This window comes from Rhipicephalus sanguineus, chromosome 5 (assembly GCF_013339695.2).
Source record: "Rhipicephalus sanguineus isolate Rsan-2018 chromosome 5, BIME_Rsan_1.4, whole genome shotgun sequence".
Lineage (NCBI taxonomy): Eukaryota > Metazoa > Arthropoda > Arachnida > Ixodida > Ixodidae > Rhipicephalus > Rhipicephalus sanguineus.
In genome coordinates, this window is record NC_051180.1 from 96,122,940 (window position 1) to 96,149,087 (window position 26,148).

Genomic DNA, 26,148 nt, shown 5'->3' on the forward strand with positions numbered 1-26,148 from the left:
AGGAATTAATATTTGCGCGCTGCACTGCAAGCAAAAATTAGCCGAGATGGGAGTTTTACCAGCTTATCAGACTCAAAAAATCCCATGCCCGAATAATTTACTCCGTCATAGCGGAGTGAAGACGGCATATGTCGTCATCATGATCCCATTACTAAGTAACGGAGTATATGAACAGCATGACTTTATTATACTCCCCACGGAGTTCCCGGTCACGTGGTTACAACCTCCATTTGAGAGTTATGAAGACTACTTTTGGTGGCGACGTGCGTGCCCGTGTGAAGCTCCAGTGCACTGAGCAGTTGCAAGAACCGATTAGTGTTCTGTATGAACGCGTCATGATTTGTCCGATTCGAGAGGCACGAGGTTGAACAGTGCACCACGTAGGACAACATTCCTTGCTCTAGGTCATTTTTTTTTCATTTTTGATTTAATGTGTCGAGTTTTACGGAGCTTGAACTCTGGTTTCACGCAAGATGCTCATTACTCGGTTCTTGAACCGGATTTGAGGCCTTCTAGGAGGGGAAGACACTCGCGGCTTCACTTCCACGAACGTAGGCATCTCGGGACCTGCCACATTCCAGGCGACACCATCATCGAACGCGTCTTGCACGTCCACGGGCTCGAAGCACTCCAATCGAATCAAGAGTCCTGCACGAGCACAAGGTTGAGGTCACAGTGGCATGAACGACATCAAAGAAACATATACGAGGACACTCTTTTGCGGTAAGAATAGTTCACCAACAAACATTCGTTCGACGAACGTTCGCTTCTTGATTCTCGTTTAACGAAAACGGTAGGAGAGAATTGGACTTGCTCTTTTACAAGCAGTGTTGCGGCAGATCGTTAAAAATGTTAGAATATGTCAAAGCGATGCCTTTCTTGTCTCTCCCTTCGACTTTCACGCTATCGCCGCTGCCAACATGCTGCTCTGTAGCTCACACAAGTTCACATACAAAGGAACGCACTCTTTATACCTTACTGTATGTACCCTCTCACAGACGCGCTGGCAACTGCCCCTGTTTTCTATACGAAATCACGCGTTATCTTCATTCATTATAGTATTATGTGAGTGTTGATTCGGGCCATTTAAGCGCCATATTTTTACAGTGGTTACCGCAAACACCTCCTAACATATAATGATAAGCATTAACATTTTTATAGTGATTCATCGCAGTTGCATTTGATTTAAATTATTGTGCTGGACATAATCGTTTCTGTCGTTCTATCAAATGTCTGACGACAGTTCATATAAAGGAAGGTAAATTGAATAATATGAGCGACATAAGACACACTTGATTACATAGCTACTCTATCGAACAAGCGGAGTTATGTACAACTAGGCAAGTTGACGAATCGCATTGTTTAGCTGATGACTCTCCGGGTGGCACTAAGCTCAATCGAGTGCTAAACATGGGAAAATATGGAACCAGGAAGTGAAGGATTTGACGTCAACACTCATATTCAGAAAACGTTGAATGCGTGCTCGCGTTCCGGGCGGACGAGCTGGGCGTGCAGCACAAGCTTGACCGCGTCGATAAACAAGCTACTGTTTTCACGGCGACGTCCCAATACACAAACGCAAAGCTCGGAGATGAATGTTCGTTCTTGCGAAGTAAACAGAATAGGTTAGTGGGTGTCAGTTAGTCATCATGATTAAATTACGACCACGAATTTGAACGCGTGCAAACAAGCATTGTCATTATGTTGATATCTGTAAGTGAAAATGATCAGTTTCACGATACGGCAGCTAGTGCAAGATATATGCGTAACCTCATTCAAGTCACACAGACATTATCACCTTGTTCGAGACGTCTGCCCCGTACTGCGTTTCGTGCTATTTTTCAGTGTTCGTTGCACCAATTCTTTTTGCACCTATCTTGGCTAGTACCCATCACGGCCACTCTGCATGGAACGCCAGGTTTATTTATAGGAGCGCTGCTTCTATACGGCCTGTAAAATGTCTCCAAACGCTTGAATTCCTCGCGTTTTTATCTGACCATGTGTGCTGGCAGTATGCCCCCCGCTCCAAGAAAAACCTGTTACATTACAGTTCAGCGCATTCGAAACTGGTCAAGCGAGCGATAGCAAAATCTTGTCTAGGGGCGGCGCTGTCGAGATCGTGCCATCACACAATGGGCAACAGCTTTTACTCGAAGGTGCTCGGACTGCGCATGGCAGGCTGCCCAGACAATTTACTGTATTAAATAGCCGAAGGTCTTTTAGCAGGCTTAAAACAGACAGAAAAATGGAAAGGCCAACAAGAGAAGATTTCACCTTCAAGAACAGCGGTCATTCCGTATTGGCACTGGGTATAAAAAAGGTATCACATGGTATAAAATTTGAGGAGCGGCGAAGCATATAGGGAAGGGTGTTTCAGCTCCACTAACGTGAAACCTGTGGAGTGGCGAAGCATGCAGTGTGCGCTGGTTTCTCCCACATTAAAATCACTGCTAATGGGCAATGAGAGAAAAAAAAGAAAGGTTACGCACAAGGACCCGCAGCCCGCTTTTAGTTAACGTGCACGCTGCGAATCTTTATCGTTCAGCTACGCACAAGAGAAATCTCCCACCGGCACTACATTGCAGGTCAAGATCCAGTGCCTATATATACGGGGTGGCCGGTGAACGGTTGTGCAGCGCGAGCAGTCGGGTTTTTTTTTTTTCATTCAAGAAACTCGCTAGCAGACGCTGCCTGCGTCGGCGTTGTCTCTTGCGGGCGAGGACGCGTTCTCGTTCATTGAGAGCTGGTAGCTCAGTGTTCATCGCTGAAAGAGCGTTTCCATAGTCAGCGCGCACCGTTCGCTCTCTCTCGCCACTCGGCGAGCGCTGAGGCGGTGGCGCCCTCTCTTGCGCTCAAGCGAGCTCAAGCAGCGACGATGATGCAAGATGCACGCCGACACGCCGAGGCCCTAAGGTGCTTCGCCCCTAAAAGAAGATGACTTTCGCCTTCGAGTCGTCTTAAGTGAATGCACAAGCGACTCTAAAGCTAGCGGCCATCGTATGCACACACGATTTTTGTATGGCTGACCTTTTGTGTTATTCTCTCCCAAAGAATCACTTCATGCCCGCTGTATTAACAGCGAAGCTGTTTAGCGAATCGTTACTTGTCCAGCGAACCAAAAAACTATCATCATCATAAACGGGTATGTGCCACAGAAGTTGGGTAAATCCCACTACTCACCACTGGTCCACTAAAGATGAAGAAGACAACAGTTAGCCCAACAAATGGCTGCGAACCGACAGCGGCGAGCCAAAGACCTCGAGTACGTACAACGAGAGAATACTAGGAAAAGGGAAAGGCAACGGCGGCGGCGAAAGGTCCCCGAAACGATGGAAGGTTTCCGCCAACGACGACGTGCCCGTAGATCTATGAGAGGTGCGAACGCTTGGGAGTTCCTGTTTCTGGAGTTCAGGCATTCGTGTCGCGTCTGTGGCTGCCTGTGGTTTAACTCGAACCTCTCTTGCGCTGAGAATCAACGTAGAAACAACCTAGCATCACCTAGCTAAAGCATAGCAACGACCTAGAAGCAACCTAGAAACAACCTGCATCACCTAGGAGCTGCGAGAAGACTTCGAAGCAATGGAAGGCCTACGCCAACGACGACGTGCCCGTAGATCTACGAGAGGTGCGAACGCTTGTTTTCAGCGCAAGGTTCCGTCTCTGCAGTTTGAACATCCGTGACGCATCTGTGACTGTCTGTCGTTTAACTGGAACCTGTCTACGCTCAGAATCAAAGCAGAAACAACCTATTATCACCTAGCTAAAGCCTAGCAACGACCTAGAAGCAACCTAGAAACAACCAGATTAGTCTTCAGAATCGTCCAGTTTCGCTTTTTCAAGCCTTGCACGGTTTAGTGCAAGCTTCGCCATTTTTTTTTTTTTTTTCATTGAGAGCCGTGGCATGAGAGACCCAGCGGGTTTCTTTTCTTTCTACACCAAGAACTGGACAGCACAGGTACATGCATATGTTTATGTCGCATAAGGCGCGGGGATATTAGCTTAAAGAAGATATGAAGGAGACATAAAGCATTTCATTGGTGGATCTCCAAGACACGCTTTCTTATTATGATAATAATGTATGCAGAGTAAGTGAGCCCTTTAACAAGGGAAAGCTCCGAGGATTTGAAGGATATAATTCGTTGCCCCTGTGGTTCTGTTTGGCTCCATTGGCGGTCAGACGGCGAGCTGCCTCATCAGTGCCTCCGGCATTTCCGCTGCGTGCAATCCACCTTTGCGTTTAGGTGGGGTTGTTCAAGTTGAGCGCTCGACATCGTTAACCCGCTATGTAAACACATGTAGGGACAGCTTATCGCCGCTCTCCCATGGCAGAGTGCACTTAAGGCGAATACCGTGGTGCCTCAGCAGTGATGACGTCCCAGATCACCCAAAAATTCTTACGTGGGGTTCTTAGGTGGGCTAGTTGGTTCGTGAGCATTATGGCAGAAAACCGAAAAATACGAGGCAGTGAACCACGCATGACACAACGCTGTCTTGTGTTGTGTCCTGTGTGTTTCACTGTGTCTAAAACGCTGTCTTGGGCTAGTTGATGCATTCACTGTCCCGTATTTTACGCTGTTACGCCATAAAGAACAGTTCTATTTAGCGCAGCCGTGGTACCTGTAACACTTTTGTATCACTCCAAGAGGAGGCGCTGATTCCGAACAGCGCAAAGACTAGGCGTAGGTTAAGGGTACACAAGGCAGGGCGCTGTACCCTTAATCTCCGCTCCGTTTCTGCACCGTTCGCACCCAATCCCCGCCCACCCACCCTCCTAGTAATATGTTTACGTACCCGCAAGCCCGGCTAACCTCCTTTTTGACATTATGGGCACCGTGCACTGGCCAGGGGGTGCTATCTAGCTCACGCTTATCAGCCCAGTTTTGCCGACATTGGCCGATAGGGTTGCAAAGTAAAGTGTCACGATATTGAAAGACACGAAAATATATTTCGTGGTTCATCGCTCATCGCATAAAGCACATGTGCACTTGGAACCTTCCAGATAACGGACACTCTTGCGTCTTGATAAGAAATACAACGTAGCGGCTAATGTTTATCGCGTCTGCCCAATATTGCTTTCTTTTTTCTCTCACTACGCCATGCGTTCTGGCACTGCTGTCGCTGGAGGAAGTTCAAGCACATGGTGCCGATATCGGCGCGTTGGGCATACATCATGACGACTATGCCACCCAATACACTAGCGTTACACTTAGTTATGACCACCACCGCAAGCGATAAGGCCTCCTTGGGCAAGTGTGCATCGTGTGAATGGACCACATCTTGCTTCTTTAAAAGCGGCTTCCAGCAGACAATCCCGGTTTACAGGAATCTGAAGCGATACGCTCTAATATTGCATTCACGTCAACTCTGCTTGTAAAAGCAAACGTGAAAGTTACCTGTGGCAACGCCTCCGGAGATGGCGATGGACAAGGTGGCGAGCAGAGCCCAGAGCTGGAAGGCGGCCTGTTCACCGGCGGACCGGTTAAGTCCGTAGGTCACGTTGAAGCCATGACCGTCAGTCACGTTGAACAACACAGAAGCTCTCGCCGGATAGACGGAGAATAAACTGCGAGAGGTACACAACGATGCCACGCACCCTTTTCACGACTACAGGTATGTCCGAGACAAGACACCCGTTTTCTACAATGTGGTAACGCGTTACGTGAGCGGCTAGCACGTACGATGCGTTGGCGTAGCCGCAGGCAAGGTTCTCCACAACCTCCCCTTTTGTAAGGGTTCCCCTTATCCTAGGGAGGGTATGTCAGGGTTCACCCCAGAGTTTTTTTAGGGGTGCACATTTTGAAAGCGGGGGCGGTGACATGTTAAGTTCAAGAATTTCAAGTTTTCAATTTTCCCGTTTTCGACACGCATCCACATTTAATTTCTGGTCGCGCATTTCTGGCATCTACGACGCACGCGGGAAACGGAAGCAAGGGCGCTTGTGTTCTAGCGCTGACACTGGAATTGGCGATCTTTGAAAGCACAAGACCACCTGGTCGGACTCTCTTTTACATAACCAGGTGGCGAGAGGCACGGTCGCTAGAGTTGCTCGCGCGCAGTTGCTATTTATTGGTGCTTGAGGCGCGCACTTCGAAGGGGTCAATCGCAGCGGTGGGCGGTCTACTAAACGCGGTGGTTGGTGAACCAGACCGATTGACGGTCAAGCGGAGCGGTGGGCGGCAGTTACACCACCACCCACGTGCGGAGAACCCTGATGTATGTATTATACACGCGTACATACAAGTAGATGCACGGACTTAGAGATGTCGGCCTTTCGTGTGTACACGAGCCGCGAATCTCGCTTAATGTGTAATTTTAAATCGACTGAAAGTTTATTCGTACAAGAGTGTTCGTCGGGTGGAGAACACTCAAGTCAACACAGTTAGGATAAAAGAAGCACAGACTCCAAAAAAGTTATCAGCCTAACCAACAAAAGAAGGAGAGGAAGAAAGAATCATAAACGCAGCGCTGAAGCAGCTTGCAATCTAAACTCACCAAACGAGCGCTCACCTGTCGCCGTGAGACTGGTGGGACGTTGTGGCCGCTAATATGATACTGCTGATGCCGGCGAGAACTCCCGGCATGCCGTGCAAGTTGTGCACGCCGCACGTGTCGTGCACACTCCAGCGGCGAGCCAGGAAAGGCTGTAAAGAACCGGAGAAAGAGGCCAGCAGGTTTTCTTACCTTGCCCACAGCCTCTAGCGTGCTCCAGATAGGCAAGAGAGAGCTCGCGCTGTCTCCGCTGTATTGGTTAGCGGAAGAGCTAAGCGTTCTTGAGCTTAGGTGCATGCAGCTTCTATGAGACAAAAAAAAAAAAACGCCAGGCCTGCGCTAAAACCGCAGCACAGTCACAGCGAAAGCTGGAAGAGCGGCGTTTCTAGAGCCCGTTGTAAGCTCTCTTGGGGCTACAATACAAGTACACTAGAAAGGTACCCACTACGCCATAAATCACAATTTTTGTGAAGTTGGGAAGCACCTACTAAGCCATTATTCGTCATTCTGCGGAGAAGCGAGGCACCAGCTACACGTCTGTAGGCATTATGTGCACTTTGTTGACGCGACGACTCATGACGATGAAGAATTATGGCTCAGCCCTTTGTAATGAGTTGGAAGCTTTAAACGGCCCACCAGTTATGTAATTTGCATTGGGTGACGCCCGGTCGCTATTTCCCTCTCCCGTCATGCTGTATAACATACGTTGACGTGGGAGAGAGACGGGGGGGGGGGGCGAAGACCTTTACTGAAACCCCGAGGAAATGGATCATGCGCTCATGGGCTTCCTTGGCAACCAATACAAGTGCACTTGCGAGGAACCCACTACGCTATAAACCATTGTAATTTTTTAGATGTAGGGCAGCAGGCACAGTGCGATTTTTCGTCATTCTACGGAGAGCATTGGTACCTGCTAAACGCATGTAAGGCATTATGTGCACTTTGTCGATGCTGTGACTGATGACGGTGAAGAATTATGGCAGAGGCCTTTGTAATGGGTTGGAAGCGTTCAACAACCTACTCGTTGCGCAATTCTTATTGTGTGACGCCTGGTTACAGAATTCGCGTTGTGCGATGCTTGGTGCTTATTTTACTCTTCTACCACGCTATATTGCATATGCTAATGTGGTTCCTTCCCGACATGAACCCTGTATAGGACCTTTTTGCAAAGCAGTTTCAAGCACCGGCATGTCTCAGAGGTTGAATACTGGGCTCCCACGCAGAGGGCCCAGGTTCAAGCCTCGTTCCATCCTGGAATTTTTAGGGGCGAAGCTCCTTAAAGCGGCACCCGTTCGTCCCTCGTAGTGCGTAACCAGTCGTAACGCTAGTACCAGATCTTGACCTCCAAGGTGGTGCCGGTTGGAGATTTCTCCTGTGCGTTGTTGAACAATAAAAAATTCGCAGCGTGCGCGTTAACTAAAAGTCGAATTCTTCTGTCTCTCATTCCCCATTAGCAGTCATTGGCATGTTCCAGTAGGAAACGTTAGTAGAAGTAGAAGTGTAAGTGTTAGCTAAAATCCGACTTCTTCTGTCTCTCATTCCCATTAGCAGCCATTGTTTACCTCCAAGGTAGGCCTGGTGAGATTTCTCCTGTGCGTGATTAAACAATACAAATTTTGTTCAAAACGCCGTTGATTGATGAAATAAACCAACGAAAGACGCCAGATATTTTCTAAAAGCAAAACGAAAAGACGCCAGATGTTTCTAAAGCAAAACGAAAAGACGCCAGCTGCTTTACGAAAGACGCCAGATGTCTTCTAAAGCAATGGTTTTCTAAACAATGAAAATTCACAGCGTACATGTAAAATTAAAGTGAGCTGCAAGTCGTCATAAATCTCATCGAACCCCGATCTGACGTCGGTGGTGATGTACTGGGCAGAATTCACGGAAGATTCACGGTTTACCGATGAACCTCCGCAGCTTCGCCCACTCATCATCATTCACTCCGGGGATATGCTGTGATTTTTTTTCTTATTTCGAGCGATACTGGTTACGGACACCGGCGGCGGCGGCGGCGGCGCCAAAAACGGCCGGTGAAATGATCTCATAACAGCTTTCGCTGTAAAAGACATTTACTGATATTAATGAATATATAGGAGACTATACGATTGTGTTCTGCCCATGGGCGTGCGCAGGGTTCCCCATCAGGGAGGGGGGGGGGGGCGAAGGTTCATCGCAGCGCCCCCCACCCTACTAAGTCAATGTATGGGGCAGATTTCGCGCACCCCACCTCTTAGGTGATTAGAACGATAAATGTACGGGGCAGATTTTGCGCCCCCCTCTTAGGTGATTAGGGGGAGCGGCTGCCCCCCCCCCCTGCCCCCCCTGTGCGCACGCCTATGGTTCTGCCAGTACTAACATATGGGGCAGAAACCTGGAGAATAACAAAGAAACTCGAAAAGAAGCTAAGGATCACCCTGCGCGCGATGAAACAAAAAATGATAGGGGTAACTTTGAGAGACAGGAAGGCAGCAGAGTGAACCATAGAATAAACAGAGGTAGCCGACATCTTAGTATATATTAAAAGGAAAAATTTAACCTGGGCAGGTCACGTCACCAGAAGGGCAGATAACAAATGGTCATTTAGAACACCGGAATGGACATCAAGAGATGGGAAGCGAGGCCGTGGACGGGTTAGGTGGAGCGACGAAATTCAGAAATTCGCAGACATAAAATGGAATCGGCTCGCGCAGGACAAGGTGGGTTGGAGATCACTGGGAGAATCCTTCGTCCTGCGGCAGGAATAAGACAGGCTGATTATGATGGTGATTATGATGACGACGACGACAACAGGTCAGCTTTATGAAGAGAGATCGTTCTCAGTCTCGCGACCTTGAGACATTCTCTTAGTTATGGGCTTCATGCAAAGCATATGCCACCTCTTTCGATAAAAACTGACAGGGTCCTTATGCATTCATCTAAGACGACTCGAACGCGAAATCCATCTTCTTTTTCTTGTCAGTCAATATACTGATCCTCCCCCGCCAACTTCCGAAATATTTCTGCTCCTAACCTGGTTTTCCATTGCCTCCAGGATCGGAGACATTGCAAGCTTTCTGCACTGCCTCCGTGATCGGTCCACCTCTGACCAAGGGACGGTGTCATGTGATGACGTCACATTATGTGACATCATGATGACGTCACAAGTTTTGACAATCTGTGACGTCATGATGACGGCGTGTGGTGACGTCATCATGTGATGATGATTTTTGCTTCACTTGCGTTGACGCCGACGCCGCGGTACGCCGCCGGATGACGCCGACGGATGACGCCGACGGTCAATTTTCGCGTTTCAAGAGGCACCTAAGGCTTTCGCCGTAATAAATTTAGAAAACTGCAAAAGCCATTACAGTATTATTTGAATGTCAGTGTTCTTTACTCACAGTAATGATTCCCCTCTTCTGGAGCTAGAAACATCTTTTCCCTTTTTTTCTTTTTTTTTTATGCCGCAGGCGTGCGAGCCTGATGTTAAGCAATCCTCATGTTTGGCAGCGCTGAGAGAGCGACGTCGGAAGACTTGATTAGGGCGATGTAGACGTACGGGGAAGCCCACTCGGGAAATTCTGCCGCGCTACGTTGGCATTTCCTAACAATACCGGCTCCAGCCAAGTGAGAAGCGTGGTGGCGAGGCGACGTTAGCGCTCTACGTAATTTGCTGGCTGTCATCGATTGGCGGTTTACAAATAGTAACCTGGAGTGTGAGTTAGATAACCTTAACCAATGGTTGATCCTGTCCGCCGAGCAAAGGTGTGCTCTGACTAAGGTCCAATATTTCCTTATTAACGAAAAGCTGATCACATTGACTTAAATTGTTGTTAACAAGCGCGATAGAACACCATTTACAGTGAATGTTTGCTGTCCACGTAAAATCTGAGATGTCCGCTTACATGTGCCGTTTGTTTCGAGTCAAAACTAACTTTGCAATGCGACTGCACATCGGCTACTTCAACAACAGTAAGGACTTATTCATTAAATTATGCTATTCTAAGTATATTTCTACATTTTGTTTGCCAAAGTGATTTGCATTAGATGGTCTTGAGAGGTGCACCAGCAGGCGCATGGTCTGAGTGCACCGACGTACCTCGGTAAAAAGGAAGAAGTAAGTTCCTCTAGCCCCAGAGTTATTCACTCTATCAAATGATGACAACACGGAAGCAGCTTCCTCTCGGTGTCTAGAGCTACTGTATATGTTACCTTTAGGAAGCAGAGCAGGGCGTCTGTTTCTTCAAACGCCGCTAGAAACCGTGAATTGCGGAGAAGCTGATGCTCGGGCTAACTTTTGTATTTCCCGACGCTGCAGCCGCAGCGAACTGGATTGACACTACTGATTCCGAGTCAGCAGTGACTGGTGACTCGGAATGGCAGATGAGTTGGCGAAAGCCGCTCATGATTACACACAAACCCGCTTCATTCCTGTATCGCAATGTGACATAAACCGAATTTTACGAAGAACAAAACGTGAATTATGTTTATCCAACTGGTTCCCAGACAGCACAAAAGAATCGATCTTGTACGCTGTTGACTCTAACCTTGAGTGCCAATTATACCCCCAGCTCCCAAGACGTATCGACACACTCATTCATCGCCTAAGACTCGGAACCGCTTACACAAAGCACTTTTTATTTCGGATTCATCGTGCATCATCGTCAACATGTTCATGCGGCCACGACGACGAGGATGTGCATCATCTGTTGCTCGACTGTCCCAAGCACGACACGCATAGACAGCGACTCGAACAGGAACTTCACACGCTGGACTCTGAGCGAACGTTTTTCTTAGCGAAAATACTAGGCCCATGGCCGACTAGGATAAACCGTAAAGCAATGAAAGTGCTCCAGCGTTTTTTTGAGGACACTAATATTTGCGATGGCTATTGAGTTCTTGAACTTGTAGGACTGTGTGTGTGTGTGTGTGTGTGTGTGTGTATATATATATATATATATATATATATATATATAAGGAAAGAAGATGACTCTTAAGGGCTCGTTTTCTTTGTTAGACACAATATTAATGAGAACTAACAGACAATGACGCCAAGGAAAGTATAGGGGGTGTTATCTGTAGTATTTAGAATATAAATGTGAAGAAAGTAAAGTGGACGAAAAGATAACTTGCCGCCGGCAGGGACCGAACCTGCGACCTTCGAATAACGCGTCCGATGCTCCACCACTGAGCTACGGCGGCGGTCATCCTCCCGTCCACTTTATGGGGTATATATGTTATTTTGTTATCCTAAAAACTATGTGGAAAGGGGTAGCCGTCACCAAGCAATGGTGACAACAACTCCTTCATTTATTTTCTATTTCAATAAAAAGAAAACATTCCGAGTCAGCTTCATTGACCGGTTGAGGACACACCAGGCATGTTGATCGGCAGCGCCCTAGGCATGTGGCCTGCAAAAACGGAGGGAGGCTTCGCCGCATAGCTGTGGCCGTAGCCAGGCAAGATGGCGGGCCAAGGCGCTACTCTACTACCTAAAAGTAGCATATACGGCAACACTATCGGGGCCCAGCTATCCATGCCATCATGTGGTGCTGATATAGAAGGTGCTGATATAGGACATGCCCGCATGCACGCGCGTCACGCGGGAAAGCCAATCCTTATAACACTCAACATCTGTGACGAGAAGACTAACGTCAAGGGGGTGCCAAATAGTCTGTAACGTTGAAATCCACGTCAACCGCGTTTGCAGGATGCACAATGTGCCAGAGAGATGAGCTCACTAACCGAAATGAACTTGTATCCCAACACCGAGATTGTCCCGGCTAGACTTCCCACTATGATGGCGCTGTGAGGCTCAGCCAAGATGCTGGCAATGCTGCCGATGGCAACGCCACCCGCAAGTGTGGAGTTCTGGATGTGGACCTGCGATTTTAACGCACAGTGTGAACAACACAGCGCTTGCACCATGCTGGGAACATACGGTGTTGGTATGTTCGCCAAAAATACTTGAAGACGGGCGTTACAGACGGGCGTTACGTTGATATGCACAGAGGCGCAGTTCACTTAAATCACTGACCAAAGTTTGAATTAACTTAGCAGTGGCTAAGTAAAGATTTAATATGTGTATGAAACGTGAAACGCGAGAAATGACATGCATGCTACTTGTTACTGTCGATGAGTAATGTTCAAGGAGGTGTTTGCACCTGTCATTCACGGCATTCAGCAGGTAAGTTCGACAAAACTTAAAACCGGACACTCATATTGCTCGGATTTGTGCCTTTCGCCAGATGCGCCATTCTGGATATATAAACGATGATTTCTTTGAAGTAAAATCCTTCGAATAACTTATCTTCGCCTGTTCACCAACGTTAGTCTGAGATGTTGTGTCCATACTACGTTCATACATTATCGCACTCATGTCAAGTACACCCTTACTGAAATAGAAAAAAGGCGCGTACCATCAAGAAAAGATTAAAGACGGAACAGAAAAGGGCGCTTTTGTAATAATTAATACGCCCTTTACTGTTCTGTCTTAAATCCTTCCTTGATGGTACGTGTCATTTTTGTATTTCGGTAAGCATGTACCAACTAGCCCAACAAGGAGTTTTATCGAGTTCACCTACTGGTTCATCAAGTCTTTATTGCATCGCCACTGAGACTTTCGCGCTCGAGTCACCTTAACAATATTACAAGCGATCATCAGAACCTTTGCCTAGAACCTTTCAATTTCCGGAATCAACAGGCCTCATCAAACTGAAATATTGGCAGCGCAAACTAACGGGACACAGAAGGGGAACACAAACAGGCGCAGGCTGAAACTTGGATTTATTCACAGAAGATAATATATACCAGGAAAAACATGAAGGGAAAGGGAAATACATGAGGGAAGGATTCACCATAATCAGGTGTCGTCCATAAACGAGATTTCACAATCTAAAAGTGATATAGAAGGTGAGCTGACACAACTATCGATATTCTTTTTAATGAAAAAGGCTTCCGCAATCTCCCTAGTTTTAGTGTCACGATGGGCATATAAAACAGACGTGCGCGAAAATTCAGGTACGCAACCACACTTTGTGCAATGGGCGGACAAATGTAAACCCGGGGTAGACTTAAGCGCATTGTAGTGTTCTCGCAAGCGCACATTCAGGCAGCGCCCTGTCTGCCCGATATACACCCTGTCACAAGACAACGGGATGCAATAAACCACTTTCGACCGACACTTAGTGAAACAATTCACATGTTTAACACCACAACCTTCCTTCACAGGGCCTGCTTTCAATTTGCATTTTCTGTCAATCTTGGAACACACCTGCTGCAATTTTTCACTGGCGGAAAAAACAACGTCAAGGTTAAATTTTTTTGCACATTTTTTTTATCCTATGCGAAAATCCGTGCACATACGGGACAACCGCAAACTTCTGTCGCTTTTTTACATCATTTGTAGGGCATCCTTTTCCTTTCTTCAATCGCAAAACCTTCTGAGCGGCGAACACCAAAACACTGGACGGAAAGCCTGCTTCTTGTAGCCTAGTTATTTGTTTTGAAAAACACCTATTTGTTTTGAAAAAACACCATTTTCATTAAAAAGAATATCGATAGTTGTGTCAGCTCACCTTCTATATCGCTTTTAGATTGTGAAATGTCGTTTATGGACGACACCTGATTATGGTGGATCCTTCCCTCATGTATTTCCTTTTCCCTTCATGTTTTTCCTGGTATATATTATCTTCTGTGAATAAATCCAAGTTTCAGTCTGCGCCTGTTTGTGTTCCCCTTCTGTGTCCCGTTAGTTTGCGCTGCCAATATTTCAGTATGAACCTATGCCAACTTGCCCGCCTTTCAACACTTCTGCAGGCCTCATCAAAATTTGTTCACTGGCTGACGAGGAAAAATAAACTTCTCCGTTTTTTATGTTTGCAGATGGGATCTCCCCAGAAAAAGCTTCTTCTTAGGCACAAAAGCGTTGTCAATAGTGAACGTTAGCGAGCGACCCGGAGCACGAAAGGGGAGGGCACCACGCCCTCGTGATTCGATGCGCTCACAATACACGCCACTCATTTCAAGACTTCGAGTGAAACTTGCGTCACCGACCATGTCGAGTCTTCCTCGACCGTCGAGACAAGACGATGCGGCGAACGCAGTCAGGCACGACGCCGTCAGTGCGAGATAAGTGTTGATCACGGCTCGGTGCCTCTCGGCGCCTCGGACCGTGGCAGCGTTGAAGCTCGGCCAGTACAGCCACAGGAAAAGTGTGCCTGCGAAGGTGCAAGGTCTGTTCTTCCGCCGAGAATCAGCAGCTCTCAGCAATTACAGATCAATACTTAGTTACAAGCAGTACGCTTCCAATGAAACGCTTGATATAAGGAGGTAAGCAATCCACCGGGCATAACACTAATGCCACGGTGGAAAGCATACGTGTAACAAGGCACGTAGCCAGAATTTTTTTCGGAGGGTGTGTGTAGGGGGGGGGGGGCAAGGCCTAATTGTTCTTTCGAACAATTAGGCCTTTCCATGGCAAAAAGAAAAAAAGTTGAACGGGAATATAGAAGGCTGGACAAATTTCAGGGGTAACATCCTGCGTGCAACATCAGATATTCATAGCTCATATATTGTTGCTGAAATGTTTTCTTCATTCCCTTCATCATTGCTTCGCAGAGTTCTCCTGGAATTTGTATTTGCAGAGTCAGGAACAAGGAAGTGCATTACCTTGATCATATTGCTGCAATAAGCATGCTAATACCAGGGTCCTTCAATGCTGGTAATGCTCTAATTATGCCTTTGAAAAGCTATGCTCCTTATGGAAGCTGCAGTCTCATAATTATACGACCGCTTCCTCTCTGTCTTTCGCGTGATCTCTAAAATATACGTGTGGTATAGTTGTTTCGTTATTTCAGCTCAAATGTGCACAGGTTGCAGCTCAATGAATGCAGGAAAACCTTCCAAAATCCGTAGGAGCCCTTCTACGATAGCGAACTGTGCGTGTGAATTGTGACCCCCCGTTCCCCTCCCCACGTGTAGGGTAGAAAAGTGAACAAAGCCTAGTTAACATTCCTGCCTTTTAGGGGCGAAGCTCCTCTTAATCTAACCTTGTCACGCGTCCGGCGTAAGGCGTAAGGCGTAACCGGCAGTATCTCCCGAACAGTATCTCGCATCACCGATCCTTTGCAAACTGCCCATTACTTCGTCTTTGCAAACATCCCACTACGATCCATCACCGATCCATCACTTCACCGACCATAAAGCCGTTATAATGAAGGGGGAACGGAAGCCACGTCTAGCTACCACTTACGATTAATAAAATTTCTTGTATAAATATATACAGTGTTTGTCACGTCTTTGATGATGTACTGGGCTACCGCTTTGATTACTGCTGGGCGAAACCACTGAAGATTTCACGGTGTAACCATGATTGCTTCATGAGCTTCGCCCAAGCTCTTCATCATTCACCCGTGGATATGCTGTGAATTTTTTTCTTCATTATTTTCTCTCTCTCTCCTAAAAGACACCATAGACCACACGACGGATGAAGTTCTTGTGTTGTCTTCTGAGACAGGTGTGTGTGTGTGTGTGTGTGTGTGTGTGTGTGTGTGTGTGTGTGTGTGTGTGTGTGTGTGTGTGTGTGTGTGTGTGTGTGTGTGTGTGTGTGTGTGTGTGTGTGTGTGTGTGTGTGTGTGTGTGTGTGTGTGTGTGTTAGATAGCTGCTTAGTACCCTTCCGCCAAGCCAAGATCATCAACTTGATGCCTTGCGTCTCACGACATTGGCGAAGAGTCCACATCAGGAAATAACGCACTCTGTGAAGCGTATGGAGAGATGGGCAATTACTGCGTCATTCTATGGCTAAGTGAGGGGGCAGGACGAGTGAATACTCGCGTGGAGTGATGATACAAGGCCGCTTCAGATACGCCCTTCAAACAAAGAGACGCCCTCGAAGCCCCGGAGAGTACAGCGGGGAATTACTACGAGGCGGGGGTTCCCCTCTTCCCCGTAAACGGGGCATCAACAACAAGGAACGCATCGGCGTTGTATTGCGGCTATACGGAATTGCTATGTTGTAACTCTTTCAAAGCACAGTGACGCAAAACAACTATGACGTAATATGTCCAGCCCCTCAAGCACTGTTTTGAACAAAGGTGCAAGATATTGGCTTTGGTATCTATCTTGCGTTGAACTAGTTAGCGCTTGCTGAGACTCGTGTTAATTACGACGAAAGCGGTGAGACACTCAAGCAGTTGAATATCATGAACACGAAAAGAGTATACGTATCATCTCACGTAATCGCACTACTCGTTTATCTCTGTGATTCGTAGTGTTCACGGTAAATGGCAAGTCTCCCAACATAAATCTTGATTATCTGTTGTGTGTGTGTGTGTGTGTGTGTGTGTGTGTGTGTGTGTGTGTGTGTGTGTGTGTGTGTGTGTGTGTGTGTGTGTGTGCGTGTGTGTGCGTGTGTGTGCGTGTGTGTGCGTGTGCGTGTGCGTGTGCGCGTGTGTGTGTGTGTGTGTGTGTGTGTGTGTGTGTGTGTGTGTGTGTGTGTGTGTGTGTGTGTGTGTGTGTGTGTGTGTGTGTGTGTGTGTGTGTGTGTGTGTGTGTGTGTGTGTGTGTGTGTGTGTGTGTGTGTGTGCTTTCAAAAGACTCATATAAAAACACTCATGCAACGGATCATACCGGTCGATTAAAGGTATGATGGTTCAAGAGCCGGACAACTCTGTCTCTGTTCCAGAATATGTCAACTGCACTGATAATGACATTTTAAAAAAGCTGTGAGAAGGAAACGTGCAACGCGTGGGGATGGACTGCGTGCGACGAACTTTATAGATAGACGAATGCACCAACGCAACGCTTATACTCGACCGCCGCCACCGAAGTGTGTAACTCGCAGAAGCTTCGCCTAAAAAAAATGGCGTAGCTTGCGTTAGTGGTGCAAGGCTGGAGCAAACAGCGGAGCTGGGCGGCCTTTCTTGTTTCTCTTTATTTTTCTCTTTCTTGTTTTTTCTTTTCTTTCTCTTTCTCTCTTTCTGACTGTATTTTTTAAATTTCTTTTTTATGTCCATTTCTTTCTATTTCTATATTCCTCTCCATATCTATTTCTCGCTTCTTTCTTTCTATCTCTTTCTCGCTCTGTCTCTTTCTTTCTCTGTCTTTCTCTCTTTTTTCTCTTCCTTCCCTTTCCTTCTCTTTATTTCTCTCTTTCTATCTATTTATTTCTCTCTCCCGCTGTACTCGTTCGCTCGCCCATCCGAGTTTTTGCATCCCACGCCGGACAAATCGACGCAGCGGGAGAGAGCGCGCCGGGCGCACGTGTTCGGGGAGCGAAGCAGAAGAGGACGAAGGCAGCACGCGCAGTTCATGATGATGATAATTTCTTGCCTGCATCGCGAAACACACAAACGGCGGGCATAACAGCTCTACTGTAAAAGAGATAGGAAAAAAGAGAAAGCATAACCATGTAAAGCATAGTACAGTAAGGGGTGGGAAAGGGGGGTGAAGGTGAGGAGGAGGGAAAGGAGGAGGTGAGAGAGTAAAGCATAGCACAGTCTTGTATAGTATAGTATGGCGAGAGGTGGGAAAGGAAAGTGAATGCGTGGAGGAGGGAAAGAAGAAGGGGAAAGCCAACAGCTCCGCAGCTTCCTCAGTCTTCGCAACACCAGTACGTAGCCGCCCCAATCGTTTATTTTTCGCGCCTCAATCCTCCCGTCTTTCTCTCCCTACTTCCCTTCCCCGCGCTGAGTAGCGTGTCAGCGATTTCTATACACTTGCTAAATTCTCTGTCTTCCAATAAAGGGTTATTTCTTTCTCTGTCGAGGTAATGCTCGCGCATTAAAAAACGGCACGACGTCCGGCCTGAAATTTTCTTGCGTTCCGCTTTTCTACCACACAGAACTCGGTAGCTTCTCTAGATATGCCATTCACTGCGTGCGCCACAGTGCCACACATTGGTTGGTGCGCCCCTTGGCCACTATAGTCTGTTTCTTTTCTTTTTAAGTGCGGAGCAATTTAGGGGCCCGGGCTGTCGTATGCTGTCGTCACTCGGCGTAACGCAGGCAAAACCATGTACGCAGGGAAAATCACGTATAAAAAAGAAAAAGAGAGGAAGCAAGCGAGAAATAGAAAGGGAGAGAAAGAAGTGAAAAAATTAGGAAGAAAATTGAAATAAGTAGAAATAAAGAGAGAAAAAAGACAGAAAAAACCGAAAAGGAAAAAAGAAAAGAAAGAGAGAAGAAAAGAAAGAGAAAGCCGAAGAGAAACAGAGGAGGCTGCCCAGCTCCGCACTTCCTTCAGGCTTGGCCCCACTAGTGCGAATCTGCCTTAGCTTTTTTTTTTTTTCTCAACACCTCAAAAAGGTGGTTCGGACCTCACTATATAGCAAACAACGAGACTGACCAATCATGGAGAAGACGTCGGAAATGTACGAGGAGCCCTCGTTGCGGTTGCCCACGTGGTCTTTCTTATGCGTGACGAAGGCTACTGCCAAACCGAAGTAGGCACCGAAAGTGTGCAGGAATATGGAACCACCAGGATCCACGGCCTGAGAAAAGGAAACGCTCGTCAGTTTGGCTAAACGACCATAGAGCCACCGGCTGCAAGACTAACAACGCAAAAAAAAAAAAAACTGCGTGCCTAGCGTAAGTTACGGTAAGATTCGGGATGTGCAGCTCGAAATTGCGCTACCTCTAGAATTTCTTAGCCCACTACGTGGGATGCATGATAAGGGATCTGAAGAACTTACTTTAAAAAGGTAAAGTGGACGTTACAATCATGACATCTTGCTCATTTCTGAACAAATCAGGAGTGCCTGAATTACGCAGTCTATTTTTGAAGACTGTGTTTGTCTTGAGCGTGAGCTGAGCTTACCGCTCGAACACACTTGCTCGCAAGGTCAGGAAAGTTTGGCCCAACCAGCACTGAGCCACATGTCTCACAGCCATTTGTCTTATAGCAAAAACCTTTTTTATACCACTAAAATAAGCGTTGGTTCACGAATCAAGACAACATTCAGCTTAGTCCACTTAGAAGTAGGGTTCTCATGCATAGCTAGCTAAATGACACATTAATAGAAGCATCTAAAATTGAGTCAGATGTACCTGATTGAATGCTGGAGTGGCTTCGTACTAAAAATCACTACTTAACCTTTTGCCGAACATGACGTGTCGTTACTAACGCCATGAAAACTGCATATGTTACAGCTGCAGCAGAACATGCATCGTTTATTTGTCGTGAAGAAATCAATAGGAACAAGGCACGCAGTTTGTATACTTAACCTGGAGCACCACTACACCCAGGTATTCGTTGCCGGCACCAATCGCTGTTTCCATGATCCCTATCATGGCATTCTGGATCAAACTGGTCTTGCCCAGAAGTGCGCCAAATGAGATGAGGAACGTGACGGCAGAAAACTCGGCACCTAAGAGGCTTCACACACAAAAAAAAAATTAAAGCTGTAGAATCAGTAATGAACCCTTTTTATGAAATTTCCTTTTGAAAACTGTACAGGCACCGGAATAATCAGAGGCCACTATAAACATCAAAAACACAAAGTTATTATCCTTTCAACAATTGAAAGAGAAACTGTGAAGGTACTATAGCTACACTATCAAGGAATGACAAAAATATTTCAACGATGCAAATAAATTTCGCAATTCCAATTTCGGTCTACAATGATAGATAGATAGATAGATAGATAGATAGATAGATAGATAGATAGATAGATAGATAGATAGATAGATAGATAGATAGATAGATAGATAGATAGATAGATAGATAGATAGATAGATAGATAGATAGATAGATAGATAGATAGATAGATAGATAGATAGATAGATAGATAGATAGATAGATAGATAGATAGATAGATAGATAGATAGATAGATAGATAGATAGATAGATAGATAGATAGATAGATAGATAGATAGATAGATAGATAGATAGATACGCTCAAAGTGCCTTGGGGTCGCTAAGAAAAGACAACATGCACACAGGACTAGCGCTGGTCCTGTGTTTATCTTGTCCATGTTTATTTCGCGCTGTTTTCAACTATGGATCGTTTCGTGGCGTTTAAGTACACGTGCACTTTGGTAAACTATTACAAGGACACCAAAGCGGAACAATGAATCAATTTAGATTGATAAGGTGCTATTTTAAGAATATAGCATCGTTAATTTCACCATCACAGACCTATCATTAGAAGAAAAAATAAAGGAAAAGTTTCATTTCGAAATTTCACCCCGAAATCACTGGCACATGGACGTCAGCGTGACGTCACGGATAACAAAGTGCTTTTTCGTATTTTAGCTACATTAGCTAAACAAAATTTCCGGAAACTTAATACTTTAACTCCCTTGCCTTCTCACAGTGCAATGTCTTTCATTTTTTAGCGATCAGGAACAGTGCAGGCTTTAACCGACACCGTAAAAACCAATGACGTCACAGCAACTTTATGCAGAAACTTCAAGGTGGCGCCGCCACTTGCATTTTCTTTTTGCGCGTTTTCTTTCTTACTAAGCATCTCTTTGTGGCAAAAGTTATGCTTTTGGCGTTGTGAAAGGGAAATTTATTAGTATGAGAAAAATCGTACTTCTCTTTGGCGTCCCTTTGACGTGTTGCTCCTTTGAGAACAGAGCATTTGCGAGCCCACGCTGCTCTTGTGCGCTTCATCTTTTGTGCCCGTTTTTATTTTAGGCAAGTATTAAACTAGAAACATTGGTAAACAGAAATAAAACTACGAAATAACGTGAGAAAGCTGGAGCACACCAATCTTAGTGAAAACATTCAATGGGGGAGATGGCGACGGGAGAGAGGCGACAAACACATGACAGGTGTTTGTCGAAAAGAAGGTGAGATACCTAAGTCAAGATTAATTCGCACGTTCACATACGACTAGCCACTAGTTAAATCACAAATTTTCAGTCTTTCTTGCTCAAAAATTTGGACGCGTATCGCGAAACAAGATGTCAATCAGAGCCGGCGAAAAAAGATTTCCGTCTTACGTTCAGCACGGCGTTTTTCACCTTCGCGAAACACTTCAGAAGGCTTCTCAAACCAGAAAGGTGAGCCGCTCGTTTATCAACTGTATGGAATTAAAAAGCAGCGGTCGCTGATTATGAAGTCGCTGATTATGACGGCGTTGTCGCAAAATTTTATTTTATATTCTAGGACTTTCTTTATTATTATGATAAATTGTTCACCAAAGTGTCTTGCATGTAAAGCGATACCCGAAAAATAAGAGAAAAAAAAAGCGTACTCATTGAACGCAGTCACAAGGACCCAGTCTTCTCCTTTCTTTCCAAGAGCAATTTTAAAAGAAACACGTTTCTACAAATTACTTTCAACGTTTAAGGACACTTGGAACGATGGCGACCGTTCCCGGCCGTCGATGATGGCGACATCGACAGTCACGCGTCATGGTTTATTCATGATCATACCGATTCGCGCAAAAATCCCTGTACGAAACTATGCCGAAACATCATACCGATTCGCGCAAAAATCCCTGTACGAAACTATGACATATGTGAGTACGAAAAGCCTGAATATGGAAATAAGGCTGCAACAGGGGCTAGTTGGTACGTCTTCATCTTGTGATGCGCTGCCAGGTATGACACGTTCGGAGAGGCTTAACCAGAGGCTCAATATGAAGAGGCTCAACCAGGGTAAGAATATAAATGGCCGGAGCGTAGATATTTTTTTTAAGGGGCGAAGCTCCTTAAGGCGGCACCCGTTCGTCCCTCGTAGTCGTCGTCGTCGTCGTAGTAGTAGTAGTAGTCGTCGTAGTCCGTAACAAGTCTTACGCTTTCACCTCCAAGGTGGTGCCGGTGGGAGATTTTTCCTGTGCGTTGTTGAACAATAAAAAATTCGCAGCGTGCGCGTTAACTAAAAGCCGAATTCTTCTGTCTCTCATTCCCCATTAGCAGCCATTGGCATGTTCCAGTAGGAAACGTTAGTAGAAGTAGAAGTGTAAGTGTTAGCTAAAAGCCGACTTTTCAGTCTCTCATTCCCATTAGCAGCCATTGTTTACCTCCAAGGTAGTGCCTGGTGAGATTTCTCCTGTGCGTGATTAAACAATAAAAATTTTGTTCAAAACGCCGTTGATTGATGAAATAAACCAACGAAAGACGCCAGATGTTTTGTAAAAGCAAAACGAAAGAACGCTAGATGTTTCTAAAGCAAAACGAAAAGACGCCAGCTGCTTAACCAAAGACGCGAGATGTTTTCTAAAGCAATGGTTTTCTAAACAATGAAAATTCACAGCGTACATGTAAAATTAAAGTGAGCTGCAAGTCGTCATAACTCATCGAACCTTTAGTATAAACGCGCCCGATCTCACGTCGGTGATGATGTACTGGGCAGAATTGACGGAAGATTCACGGTTTACCGATGAACCTCCGCAGCTTCGCCCACTCATCATCATTCACTCCGTGGATATGCTGTGATTTTTTTTGGTTATGCAGTAACCTGACTTCAAAATTTTTTCATTGCTGTTTTTTGTTTCACATAGTTCGTTCACCAACCTTTCTTGATGTCGCTAGTACGTTAACTATAACTGCCACATGTAGTGTCGTTACAGACTCTCTCCTTCTCTTTCGTTCTTTCGCAACCCATTTGCCCTTCCCCAGTACTGGTTACCCAGCTGGAGTTCTTCCTGGTTAACCTCCCTATCTTTCCTCTACTCTCTCTCTCTCGTATAACGCACTGGAAATGCGGTGATAATTTTAGATTATTGCGTCTGTCGAGAGCCTGCGTGCGGTGTGAAAAAAAAGGTTTGATGCGCAGTGAATACAGTGTTGGAAACATGTGATCTGCAAGCATGTGATCGGCAAAGCGAATCGAGATATGTTTGAAAAGCAGCCTGTCATTGATTGTACGACAACTTTTCGGTATGTGGCCTTTTGACTTCAATTCCGGTTAAGCAGGCGCGCCTGAAACAATAGCTCTGTGACGACAAAAACTGTGTACTGTACCGATAATGAGTTTTGGTTCCGCGACGTATGCGAGATAAATAAACAAATAAGTAAATTCCTTTACGGCACATGTCGCGATTGGCCTATTGCCCCCCCCCCCCTCCTCCCTCCTCCCCAAACACTAAAAAAAATTGAGCTCTCCGTATATTGAGAGGAGAATCGTGAGAAATTACGACAAAAAGGAAACGTTTATAGTGACTGGTACCTCTCCATGTCGAGCGGTATCTTGGCGCCGTGCACTCGCCATATACCCCGCATGATGACGGCCCACTGAAGGACGATGGCACTCTGAAGCAGCGTGTTGCCCACGGCGCTGTAGCCGAACCGACGAAGGAACGTCATCAGGTAGCCGAAGCCGACGTACACCATCACGTGCACATCCTCGAACACTGCGAGCCAGGCAGGGGCGTATGAATAACAAAATTGGAGTGCAAGGTAAATCTGCACAGAAAAACTGGGGAGGAAGTTTATTTGCGGAAGCATCGCAACCGGGAGGCGCATTGAGTTAGGCCGGGTGTTGCAATTCTTGGGACGGGAAGAAGGTCAGCGCAAGGAAAGGATAATGCCAAGAAGCAAACACAGCGCTGAGTGAGAAGATAGACAGTATAGAAAAAGCGTTAAATGTAAGTGAGTGAGGAATGGAAAGAGGAAGAAAATTACCGCTCACCCAACGTGGCTGTCTAAGATAATACCTACTTCAACCATATACCCATCATGACTACTACTCGTACTAATACCCTAACACCTGTAATCATTGTAAGCAAAACACGGATCTGTTCTACATTATGTAGTCGTGTCCAGCGGAAGCCTAGAGTAATCTCGAAATTATACTGAGCAGTGGGAGGCAGCGTTGCTCAGCTCCGATCCTGACCCGCAGGCCAAGGTCATCAGGTGAGGTGAACAATGCGCAGTGCGCGACTAAGTCGACATTGCACCCTTAGTTCGCACGTATGTATATTATCACAGCACAAGTGCGTTAAGTAGACAAGACAGAACCTTTCCATCTACTTTGCGTGTGCCTGAGAATGGTGCCTGGAAAGGGCTCACCAACGGTGATAGCACATGCGCGCTTCACGCACAGGTTATGTATTGTAATATTCCTATAAATTCGCGGCCCCCACTGACTATTATGGAATCGGCGATATTGGGTACATCCAGGGGTCACGGCCGTAATATACAAACAACTTCCCTATTTCGGGTTTGTGCTGTACTGTTGACCAGCAGGACGCAAATGATCCTTGGCGTGTATTTTATTTTATTAAGGCGAAAGCCTTAGATGCCTCGTCAAACGCGAAAATTAACCGTCGGCGTCAACACGAGCGATGCAAGAAATCATCATCACGCCACGTGATGACGTCATCACATGACGTCGTTGTTGCAACGCCTCCGATCCTGGAGACACTGCATAACTACGTTAGATGTAGAAAGATTTCGGAGGGAGTGGAGGAGGATCGATACATCGCCTCAAAAGAAAAAGATGGTTTTCGCCATCGAATAGTCTTAGGCGAATGCGTAAGAGACACCGTGAGATTTTTTTTTTCATTTGTACCTTTGCAATATGGTGCACTTTCGTATGCTAGTACAAAGACCTTCAGTCACACGCGTTCTTCTTGGATGACTTCTCAAGCATGGCATCTCTTCGACGAGATGAACTGGCTTGGTACCTTACCTCATTGCGACGCCTGACACTGGGTACATGTCTTCTCATAGAACTTGCATATTTGAAGGTTGCGCAGCCATTTAAAATGTAAGCGTTACGTTCTAGGAAGACTACAAGCAGGCGAACATGCGCGAATTGCTTCTTCCTAAGCATACAGTATGTTGTTTTGTTCCCTGGACATTTCTCCTGCCTGGTATTCCATTTTGCAATGTTTTCCAATCGCGAACTACTTTCGACGCTTAAGAGCGCGAGAAGTGGTGGTTTCACAGTGGTACAAATGAAGAAATATCCTAAGGAATGTGCCAAGTTATGAAAAACGTAATGTCATGGTGTCCCTTCTTCTGACTGCGCTTCAATTCGCGCAAACATTGGATAGCGACTCACTGGGATAGAAGCGGTTGAAAGTTGCTTCGTTGGACTCTTCCTGAGCCGCTGTAACATGTCTCGGCTGCATGGGCCGATCAAATGTGACGCACACGCCAAAAAGAATGAGCAAGATCCCTTCCACGAGGCCGAGTGCGAACGCCGTCTTGATGCGAGGTTCCATGCCGAATGACCATCACCCACGAGTGTACTCTACACGCTCAAGCAAAGCACTCCTTTTTCTTTTGTTGAACTGCCCTGAAACACTCGTGGCAAGCATTGAATATTTCAGCGTACGGCTACAAAGACGATTAAGGACGAGGCTAGCCTGAAGGTACAGTTTTAAAAGCGGGCGCTTGAAACTGCAATCAGCGTACACGGAATGATGCAGTAATGCACCATTAGGCGCAGCCTGAACAGTCTTGTTTCGCGAGCATAAAACGGCCACGGAGTAATATGTCTTCAAGTTTGGGGTTGACGCATTGCAAGGAGCACTGCAGTGAGTGGCAGCACAATGAGTTGAGAATTTGAAAAAAAAAATGCTCATTATCAACGTCACTTTGAAGAACGTGCTACATAACGTAAGGTGGATGCCGTAAACTATGGCGCAAGTTAGGGTGCAAGAATTCATATGTGCATGCACACCATTTGAATTGCAGGCTCCAGCGTTTGGCGGCAAGCACGTTGCAACTTTGCTATGAAAATAAAAGAGAGAGAGAGAGAAAACGGTTGGGGCG

General features: G+C 46.2%; 1 protein-coding gene across 1 annotated transcript; it reads right to left on the minus strand.

The window, feature by feature from the left end:
• Positions 1-323: 323 nt before the first annotated feature.
• LOC119394863 (ammonium transporter Rh type B) lies at positions 324-23,772 on the minus strand. Its single transcript, XM_037662164.2, has 8 exons — positions 23,594-23,772; positions 19,696-19,846; positions 18,818-18,962; positions 14,527-14,690; positions 12,217-12,354; positions 6,508-6,641; positions 5,394-5,563; positions 324-648 (listed from the first exon to the last, which is right to left on the minus strand). Exons 1-8 carry the CDS (start codon positions 23,755-23,757, stop codon positions 443-445), a joined length of 1,272 nt encoding a protein of 423 aa, XP_037518092.2. The 5' UTR covers positions 23,758-23,772; the 3' UTR covers positions 324-442.
• Between the last annotated feature and the right edge of the window lie 2,376 nt (positions 23,773-26,148).